Source organism: Octopus sinensis, linkage group LG2 (assembly GCF_006345805.1).
Source record: "Octopus sinensis linkage group LG2, ASM634580v1, whole genome shotgun sequence".
NCBI lineage: Eukaryota > Metazoa > Mollusca > Cephalopoda > Octopoda > Octopodidae > Octopus > Octopus sinensis.
Window position 1 is genome coordinate 69257484 of NC_042998.1, and position 11295 is coordinate 69268778.

Genomic DNA, 11295 nt, shown 5'->3' on the forward strand with positions numbered 1-11295 from the left:
ACTGTGCGCTTCACAGTTCCAGAGACGCGGTGTTTGGCTATTGTGTGCATGCGCACATGTCCGAGATAGGAAGCTGCACGCTAGGGTGAGAAAACACTGTGGTTGACGCAGTGCCGACCCTGGTGTGCCAGTGAAAGGTAGTGTTTCTTTTTGACTCCACGTGTGTTGTGCTTAAAAACGTGTTTATATTCTTGAATGTGATAGAGTGTACAATCAGATTATTATCTTGCTGCCAGGATTTGAAAAATAAGGCAGATTTCCCCCACCCATTTTGTGATTGAGGGGGATTTTTTTTTTAAAAAGGGGGAATTCGCGGCGATGTTCAGTGAACAAATTAAACACACTACCCGGCAGTGGCTAAAACGTAAACCGATCAAGTTTATGTATAAATATTCTTTTTATATGTTTGTTTCCTTTTACACAATATTAAAACAACAGCTAAAAATTTTCTGAAGCGGCACCTCCACTAATTTTATCTACGAGCCGCCACTGCTGTCAGGTGACTTTTGGCCAAACCCATATATATATATATATATATATATATATATATATATCAGATGTTTTAACAAAGAATAATAAACTACGGTCTCTACCTAAGTATTTATTGCTTCTATATCTCAATGTTCCTCAATGAGATGAAGGGCAAATTTAGCTCTATCAGGATTAAAGCTCTAAATACAGAAGAACAAAACTAAAATACTTTTATTTGGCCAAATGATACACCATTTCCATCCCTAAACCTCTTTTTTATGGATTTGACTTGGGCACAAAGAGAGTTTTTGTTGGGATTGTATAACCTAGTGAATTGATCCCTACCCTAACCTTAATATAAGGGATCTGGCAACAGACAAATAAAAGATAAAAACTGACCCTTTTTATAGTGTAAAACGCAGGGAGTCCATAAAGTATCTCAAACTGCTAGACATAGCAGTTAATTTCCCCTAAACCACACCCTACTTTCTTGAAATAAAGAATAACGACGCATTAGATGATTCACCACTCTGAGAAAAAGATGTGTTGGTCATGGCTGGAATACCCCTGATTATACGACTGCTCTTTCAGGTTGACCTGGGGCTTCACAAGAGCAATAAATATAAAAAATAATAATTTCTTATACAAGGCACAAGGCCAGGAATCTGAGAAAGAAGGATTGGTCGATTAAATCGACCCCAATACTTGACTGGTATCTGGTACTTTACTTTGTCGACCCTGAAAGGACGAAAGGCAAAATTGACTTCGGAGGGACTTGAACTCAGAACGTTGAAAGTCGGGGTAAATATGAGGAATCTTTCCCAACGACAAATTTTTAAAAAATACAGTTTTCTAGGGTAAAAATGGATGAAAAGCGCAATAAAAATTAGGGCAAACTAACCGTTTCAGAGATATTCGCATTTTTATGAGGGTTAAGGACGAAGGTAAAACGCCTGCACACCACCTAACCCTAACCCCAAAACTAAGCCTAAAACTAACCCTAACCCTAAAACTAACCCTAAATCTAACCCTAACCCTAACCCTAACCAGTGTGAACGTGCTTTACCTTCGGCCAACGTTCTACGGTAAAATAAACGTGTATATTAGAAAAAGTTACAAAAAATAGAGCAAGCCTACCGTTTCAGGTACATCCCCATTTTTAAGAGGGTTCCGGATACAGTTTACTGCTCTCCGTAAGAAAGCGATGGAGACGTTCAGCATGATTCGGAATAGACTTAATGAACAGAAACCTCGCCATATACTGCTTGAGATATTTACACCTCTTCCCAGGTCTCCGAACAATTTCCTTCACAAATTGTACTTGGAACCCTCCTAAAATGCGAATATCTCTGAAACGGTTACTTTGCCCTATTTTTAAAATACGTTTTTCTTTATCTAAACGTCCATTCGACCCAAGAAAACTGTTTTTTAAAAAAAAATTTGTCGTTGGCAAAGATTCTTCATATTTACCAGAGTTGGAACCATCTAATATTGGTTTCAGATTTTTGCACAAGGCCAGCAGTTTCAAAGGAGAGGGTAAGCTGATTACATCGACCCCAGTGCCCAACTGGGACGTATTTTATCGATCCCGAAAGGATGAAAGGCTAAGTTGATCTCGACGGAATTTGAACTCAGAACGTAAAGACGGACGAAATGCCGCTAAGCATTTTGACTGACATGAGAGCCGGAACTAATATTACAAGGGACTTATTTTCTTCGACGCTCCACCGTTTCTGTTAACAGGGCTGACTACGTGATCGAGCTACCTACAAGAAACAGCAACCAAATCAGTCACATCTTTCTCAAATCATACCTTACCTTCACATAGTTCTGCTCAGTCAGGAATGACCTGCGTTTAAACAGAAACAGCACCAGCAACAGTGGAAGCGCAATGGCCCAGTGGTTAGGGCAGCGGACTCGCGGTCGTAAGAACGCGGTTTCGATTCTCAGACCGAACATTGTGAGTGTTTATTGAGCAAAAACACCTAAGCTCCACGAGGCTCCGGCGGGGTGTGGTGGTGAACCCCGCAGAACTCTTTCACACCAATTTTCTTTCACTCTTTCATCCTACTTCTGCCACAATGCAGAGGAATCATGGTGTAACCCACTATGGTGTGGTAAAATTTCAGACCTTAGTCTAGATTGCGATTCCTCTGTACCCCAAGATAGTTCAACTCTCCACCAGTTAAAAACCACCGTTTACGGAATGAGGATAACAACGTAGCTTTCGCGCCCGGGTAACCGCCAGTCTATCGCGTGTGGTGGGTGGATCTTCAAGTTGCCACACGCATTCTTAATATCCTAGAGTAGGCTCAAATTAGAGATTATTCTTCGTGGCTAATGGCGTGAGTCCTGATTGGAAGAAGAATCAACAACGACGACGACGATCACGATGACAATAACGACAACGTCGACGAGGTTGTCGGATAGCGATGAGGTCGTTGGAAAGCGACGAGGCTCGATTCTGTAATGTAATTTGTACTTTATAGTTACTTCAAAGCCATTTTTTTTCACTATACACAAAGCGCTGTTACTTTTGATGGTGAGGTTTCGAGCTGGTAGAGTCGTTAGAGTATCAGACAAAAAACAAAACAAAAACAAAACAACAACAACAATACTTTCCAATATTTGTTCTGGGTTTTTACATTCTGAGTTCAAATCCCACTGAGATCGTCCTTGCCTTTCATCTTCTCGGGGTCGATAAGACAATGCATCAATGAATTATTAAGATCGATATAACCAACTAACCTCCTCCTGTTAAAATTGCTGGTCTTCTGCCAAAATTTGTAACCATTATTACACAAGAATTAAGTTAAAGTGGGGAGGGTTAAATCAAGACCCTTTTCAGGGCTCTGAGACTGGTGAGAGGAAGAGAGAAAGCTATCCTGAAATCTGACCCTTGCAATAGGGGAATGATGACTCCACTGAAAAATCGGGTGATAGATTAAGCCTATCGTTAGGACCGGCCCCTCCGCTGCATTTCCATACATTTTCACTCAGAAAGCATTGGTCGACTCGAGATCACAGTACTAAGGTGTTTGGGTGTGAGTTCGAACTGGAAACCACATGCATGTGAAATGAATTTCTTAACTACACAACCATCCATACAGGCAACGTAGGTTGATGTAAGGGTATCAGAGGTTTGTGCAATTCTTAGAGGACATTTGAACTAGATTAACCGGAAATTGAAACCGTATCGCAGCCTTGGCTTAGAAACTTTTTGTTGTTATATGGCAGATGCTGCCTTCAAACACGAAATGATTGTTTCCAATTTAGGACGAAGACAAAACCAGCAATTTTATGGGCAGTGGTCAGTCGATCACATTGATCCTAGCACTTGACTGGCATTTTAATTTAACAGCTTCGAAACGATGGAAAAAAAAATCAAAGTTGACCTCGGCGGGATTTGAACTCAGAATGTAAAGAATCATAGCTAAATCCCTCTAGATATTTTGTCCAACGTTCTTTTAATTTTGCTCATCCATCACCCCTTATTTGATATATAAGACACACTTCGTTTCACTACACACACAAAATGCTTCCAAAAAGTCACCGAGGATCTATGCCGGGACTCCGTCGTTTACGATGATCAGTGTTCCAAGTTCATCCGATCAGCGGAACAGCCTGCTCGTGAAATTAACGTGCGAGTGACCAAGCATACCACAAACACGCGTACCTTTAACGTCGTCCTCAGGGAGTTCAGCGTGACACAGAATGTGACAAAGCCGGCCTTTTGAATTACAAGTACAATTCATTTTTACAAACTGCGTGGACTGGGGCAACTTGGAATAAAGTGTCTTATCCAAGGACACAACAGGCCCTATATGCGAAGTTGGCTCTCCCCAAAACTTTAATGCACTAAAAGCATTTTTCTCGAATACATGATAAGGAAACTGGGGCGATTCTAATATGCCATTGTGTCTTTTATGCCATCAAATACGGTACATAAAATTAGCAATTAAGTAAAGAGTGTTTAATGCTTAAAATTTCTGACATTTTAGGCGCATAAGAACGTAGAATATCATGCTCTTGTATACTTTTGGCTTCCATGCTTTCCCCCACAAAGGACCATTAAGTGGTTTTGTAGAAGTGAATAAGAACCAACGAGTAACTGAAACCCTGTGTCCCACTAAGTAATTTGGTGCAAAGGAAATGTAAACTTACAGAGAAATGGGGAAGGTAATAATAGGGGGGTGATGGTGGTGTTGTTGTTTGTGGTGATGGTTGTAATGGTGGTGGTGGTAGTACTGGTGAAGCGGGTGTTATCTTTTATCGTTTACTTGTTTCAGTTATTAGACTGCGAACATGCTGGAACACCGCCTGGAAGAATTTGAGTCGAACGAATCTATTCCGGCATTTTTCTTCTCAAGCCTGGTTTTTTATTCTATCGGTCACTTTCGCCGAATCACCAAGTCCCAGAGATGTCAACACATCAACACCGATTATAAAGTGGTGATGGGGGGAGGGGGGACAAAGGCACGCACACATACACATTTATATGTAGGCGCAGGAGTGGATGTGTAGTAAGAAGCTTGCTTCCCAACCACATGTTTCCGAGTTCAGTCCCACTGGGAGACACCTTGGGCAAGTGTTTTCTATTAAAGCCTCGGGCCGACCAAGGCCTTGTGGGTAGGTTTGGCAGATGGAAACTGAAAGAATCCCGTCGTATATATATATATATATGTGTGTGTGTGTGTGTTTGTCGCCCACCATCGCTTGACAATCGATGTTGGTGTATTTACGTCCCCGTAACTTAGTAGTTCGGCAAAACAGTCCGATAGAATAAATACCAAGCTTAAAAGAAAAAAAAAGTTATGAGGTCGATCATTCGACTAAAATTCTTCAAGGCGGTCTTATAAGTGAAACAAGATATATATATATATATATATATGACGGGCTTCTTTCAGTTTCCGTCAACCAAATCCTCTCACAAGGCTTTTGGTGGGTCCGAGGTTATAGTAGAAGACATTTGCCTAGGGTACTACACGGTGGAATTGAACCTAGTATCATGTTGTTAGGACGCAAACTTTTTACCACACGGCAAACGTCTGCGCCATTTCTGTCAAATAAATTCAACTGAACTTTTGTTTTTTGTAGGAGAAGGCTTTATCATATTATGCTGATATAAACATTGATTAGAACTTACATTTATTACATTCAAAATTTTAGTCGGGTTTTAAGTAAGAACGCCCACTTACGGAAAAAGAAAAAAAAGCAGGCGTGGAATATATGAATAAAAAATATACTGAATAAATAAATAAAAATATTTAAATAGATAAATACGTAAAAAATGAAGTAACACAACTTATTAAAGAGAGTTTAGAACATTAGCACATGCTACGTTAGCAGAATATAATTTGATACAAATTATTTTTTAATACGGATGTGCTCTGTTAGGTAAAGGTTTATTAATCAATAATACAAACAGACGGGTTAGATAGATAGACAGACAGGCAGATAGATAGATAGATAAACACACAGATAGATTAAAAGCTAACTAGCAAAATTGAGCTAAGTAGCTAGATAGAGAAAAACATTGAATGATAGATAGGCAGATAGACAGACAAACATATTGATAGATAGATAGATAGATATAGATAGACAGATAGGTAGATAGATAGATATAGATAGATAGATAGGTAGATAGACAGATAGGTAGTTAGTAAGATAGATAGACAGATAAACAGATAGATAAATAGACAGATAGATAGATAGTGAGGTTGAGACAGATAAGTAGACAGACAGATTGATAGCTAACTAGAGACAAATAGTGAATGATAGATAGATAGATAGACAAAGATATAGGAAGATAGATTCGTCTACTTGTAGCTGTATATTTTCCTATCTATTTATGTATGCATTCTCCACCACTACTGTTTATGTTTGTTTGCTGTAAACCACACGCCGCTCTCTCGGAGGCCAATAATGCAAGCGCGCGAACACTTCTCTCTCGCTCGCTCTCTCTCTCACAACACATCAACTGAACAACGAAACCCGTATTTCCTTACCCTCGCCACAGTCACTGTCGTGGAGTAATATAGTGTATGTGTAGAAGGATATTCGTTAACCAGTCTTTTAAAAGATTGGTTTCTCATTCTCTTTCGTAATCTCTTATTATTCAGTCGAAACCTTAACGCAAACCAATCGACACTGCAGTTGCTACAGCCAGCTCCATGAAGCTCTTTTTTTCCACTCTCGTAATTCATTTTCTATGTCATTTATTTATTTAATTATTTATTCGTATATTTCATTTTGTCCTTAAATTATAATTAAACTACTACTATTACTACTACTTGCTGCTGCTGCTGCCGTGGTCATCGTTGTCACCAGAATCGGAGAAAAAACCATAACATTGGATTTCCCATTGTTTTGATTCATACGAAGAGAAATCATAAGCCCTCCCACTCTTTCTTTCTCTGTGCCTCTACATATATTATTTATACATAAACACACGTACATATACGCACGCACACATTAATACACACACATAACGCATACACCTACATTCTCATACATACATACATACATACATACATACATACATACATTCATACATACACCTTCATTTTAAAAGAAAACGAAAAAGAGAAAGAAGGAAACAAAGAGAAAGACAGAGAACGAGAGAGAGAGACAGAAGGAATATATTGAAAAAAGTAATCAGAAAGGGGGGGGAAAAAAGTCAATCGTTTTTATTTAATTTTTCCTTTCAAAGATTTAAAAAAAAAACTGAGGAAATCCACGTAAATAAAAGAAAAAACCGACAACAACAAAAGGCGCACACTTGTCAGCTAGATTTGAAGATTAACTTCGGGTTATAATTATTGTTGTTCTTACTGTCGCTGTTGTTATTGTTGTTGTTGATTCTACGTGAATTCTTTCCTTCGTTGATACTTTTCTTTTTCGTTTCTTCTTCTTTTTCCCCTCCGTTTTCCTCTTTGTCTTTTTCGTTACTTACCCCTCTTTCTCAGCATCTTCCCCCCTCTCTGTTTCCTCCCCCTAATTCCTCCCCCCCCGTCTTTCTTCTCACTTTCTAAACACAAAAGAACTGTTTTTAACGCCAAAAGGTTAAAAAGAGAGAGAGAGAGAGAGAGAGAGAGAGAGAGAGAAAAACCCCTCGAAAACCTACGCAAGCAAAAACAACACAAAACAAAAATCCCCCAAAAGGAGAGAGTGAAATAAGAGACAATGAGCCGCCGTGCTAGTTTCTTTAATAAGCAAAACCCTGGTAAACCCAGGGTAAGATTTGCCGACGAATTAGTGTTTAATGATAATGTCAAAGAACAGGACATACCGGCGATGGAAGCAATGTTAAGGAGATCGAGTTTACAGATGGATATTAACAGTATCAACAGTGCAGGTAAGAAACAACTTGGTTATTATTATTATTATTATTATTGTTATTTTTGTTATTTTCTCTTTCTCTCTTCGTTTGTTAGGAACCGCTTCTCTTTGGTAAATAAATAAATACAGAGGGACGGATCAATGAGACGTGAAAGAGTGCAAAGAGAACGCGAGGACGTACTGCTGTGTGTTGAGTGCTGTTGTGCATTATGTGTTGTGACGTGTGTGTGTGTGTGTATGTATAATGTAATAGTTGTAGAGTGTATAATACAGTGTTGAATATAGATTTGTGTATGGGAGATAGTGTATGACGACGTGCTGCAGTACGTTGTGCGTGTATATAATACGGTATAATACAGCAGTTGTGGAGTGTATATTATTATTGTATGTAGAAACTGAGTTGAATATAGAAGAGTGTTTATAATACAGAATATAGAAGTGGTGTTTATAATATTGTAGACAGTGTGAGACAACGTGCCAGAGTTTTAGTATGTGTGTATATAATACGGTATTTGTAGGGTGTATACTGTAGCAAGTAGGAACTGTTGAATATAGAGGCGTGTGTGTATGTATGTATGTATGTATATATAATATATAGTAAGATTTTATAGTCTTGTAGGCAGTGTCAAACAACGTGCTGCAGTGTGTGTGTGTGTGCTGTTTATTGTTTATGTAATATAGTGATCGATTATAGAGGTGTATATAGCATATAAGACAATATCTTGTGTAGTGTTTATATATACATTATTTTGATAAGTGCACGAAACTCTCAGCCCTTGAGTCACTCTGCTGCTAAATATATATATACTTATGTCTGTGTTCTATTTTCCTGTTTGCATCACCAAACACATACACAAATATATATATACACACATAATGGTGTATATAGTATTGTAGACAATGTTAAGAGAACGTGCATACGGACACTGAAGTGTGTTGTATATTGTTTGTTGTGTATATAATATTTTTAGGGTGTATAATATAGTATGTAGAGACAGCATTCAATATAGTAATGCATATAGTGATATATATATATATATATATATATATATATATATATATATATAATTGTACATAGTGTAATAGAACGTGCTGTAGACATTTATGAATATTATGTAATATAAGGCAAAAAGAGTGTCCAGTCTTGATTTCTCAGACCAATGCTTAAAGGTGTTCCAACCATAAACATCTCGTCAGTTGGTGGTGGTGAGTGTGGTTGGATTGCATTAATCAATGTGTTTGTTTTTACTTTCCTCCCGAGATAGCAGAATATTATTTGAGGGAGATTTAGCTGTTACTTCTAGCAGGCCAAGTGACTATTTAGATGTGCCTTCGATGGCTCGAAGTAAACCGTAGAGTGCAGTATTGTAGAGTTGTATATAGTAATAGACAGTGTGTATAATAACTTGCAGAGTATCGTGTATATAATGTTGTGTATAGTTGTATAGACAGTGCGGTAGTGTACAATGATAATGACAATATAGTTTATTATATAACTGTAGTGTAAACGTTGTTAGGTATAGACGTGTGCAGTGCAGTGTAGGCTGTATAGTATTGTTGTTTAGCTTTGGATCTGTCTTGATCGAAGAAATTTAAGATCGGAGTCGTTCCAACAGCGCAATCACGTGGTTTAAAGCTCAGTCACACTGCGTGGAACCTTGGGCAAGTGACGTCTGCTCTCGCCCCGGGCCGACAAGTGCGAGTGGATTTGGTAGACGATACCTGTGTGGAAGAAGCACGTCTCTCACACACACACACACACACGTATCAGAAAAGAGATGACAAGGGACAGCTGTTTCTGCTGAAGGATGCGGTGGGCTCAAAGCTGAGTGCTTGGGTAACACCTTAGAGTTTCATCAGAGCTTCAAACATATAAATATAAATATATATATATATATATATATATTATATAATATATATATATTATATATATATATATATATATATATATATATAGTGGTGCATAATTATTGCGGCTTTTTTTCAACAAATTTTATTCGACAAAAACAAAACAATATTTAACAAAAACATCTTTAAATGACGGTCTGACCATCTGCCAAGCAAATGGGAAGCAGTAAGTGAAGTAGATGGTGAATATGCTCCGGAAGAATCATTTAAAGACGTTTTTGCTAGATATTGTTATTGTTTTTGCTGAATAAAATTTGTTAAAAAAAAGCCGCAATAATTATGCACCAACCTAATATATATATACACATATATATATATATGCATGTGTTTTCGTGCCTGTGTTAGTTCCCTCACTCCCAGACGACCAGTGCTGGTTTGTTTACGTCTCCATAACTTAGCTGTTTTGTAAAAGAGGCCGATAGAAAAATATCAGACTTCAAAAATAAATACCAGGGTAGATTTATTCGACGAAACACTTAAAGGCGTACTCCAGCATGGCCGCAGTCTAGTAACTAAAACAAGTAAAAGATAAAAAGACTAATATGTACCCAGGACTACATCGTCAAATGTGTCATACCATTTTTACCAACTGTAAGGTGACATTTGAGGGGAATTTGTCTGCTAGTTCTTGCAAGTCGCGTGATTAGTATAGACCCGGTGCAAGATAAGTTTGAAGGTAACACAGTATGTAGAATAGGTGTATGAAGAGAGAGTGCATAAATAGCGTTGTATTAATAGTTTGTTGTGTATAGATAGAGTGGACGGGGTGCATTAGATAACAGTGATGTATATAGATGTGTGATTCGTGTGTGTCGAAGCTGTATAGCATTGATATGTATTTGGAGATTGTGATAGTTGTATATGCATGTACGTATGCACATACAAATATATACATACGATGGTACACACATACATCACATACATGAATACGTATACACACATCCATACATTTACATATATAAGTACATATACCCATATGTATGTATGTGTGTATATGTACCCCCTCTCCCAACACAAAATATACTGTTCTGTTATTGGTGTATGTGTGTATATATGTATATACACACGCACGTATACGTTCATATTTGAATGTGTATATATATATATATATATATATATATATATACATATATATATATATATATATATATATATATATATATATATTATATATATATACACACACACATACACACACGTGTGTATGAAATGACATAAGGCTTCTCTTCAATAAAGCTATTAATATATGTCAAAACCCTGAGTTGAAATATATAAATGAATTTATTTTAACACCGACCTTACGTCAAATTATGTGTTTGATGTATGTCAGAGTAGTGTCTCTCAAATAATTGTTCTGGTCCCCTGGGGGAGCTGGTGCAGGGGTCTGAGTGGGCCTGTTGAAATGTGAGGCGAACTAATTAGCATGTCTAAATAATATTTAATACGGTCTTAAACTTCCTAAACTTGTCCGTACATCAAGTTGAAGGTAAAAAGAAATGGATCCAAACTCTATTTCATCTCATAAATAAAAAAAAAGGCGGGAAGGGGACAAAATTCAACTAATTTTTATATTTT

At 37.6% G+C, this 11295-nt stretch overlaps 1 protein-coding gene across 1 annotated transcript in view; it reads left to right on the forward strand.

Moving 5' to 3' along the window:
* The first annotated feature begins 7002 nt into the window (after window positions 1–7002).
* The window catches only part of LOC115232330 (sarcoplasmic reticulum histidine-rich calcium-binding protein), a 215233-nt gene continuing 210940 nt past the window's right edge, over window positions 7003–11295 (forward strand). The window contains exon 1 of the mRNA XM_029802153.2: window positions 7003–7828. Within this exon, the coding sequence (XP_029658013.1) occupies window positions 7657–7828 (172 nt within the window). The 5' untranslated portion in view covers window positions 7003–7656. The remainder of the gene's footprint in view (window positions 7829–11295) is intronic.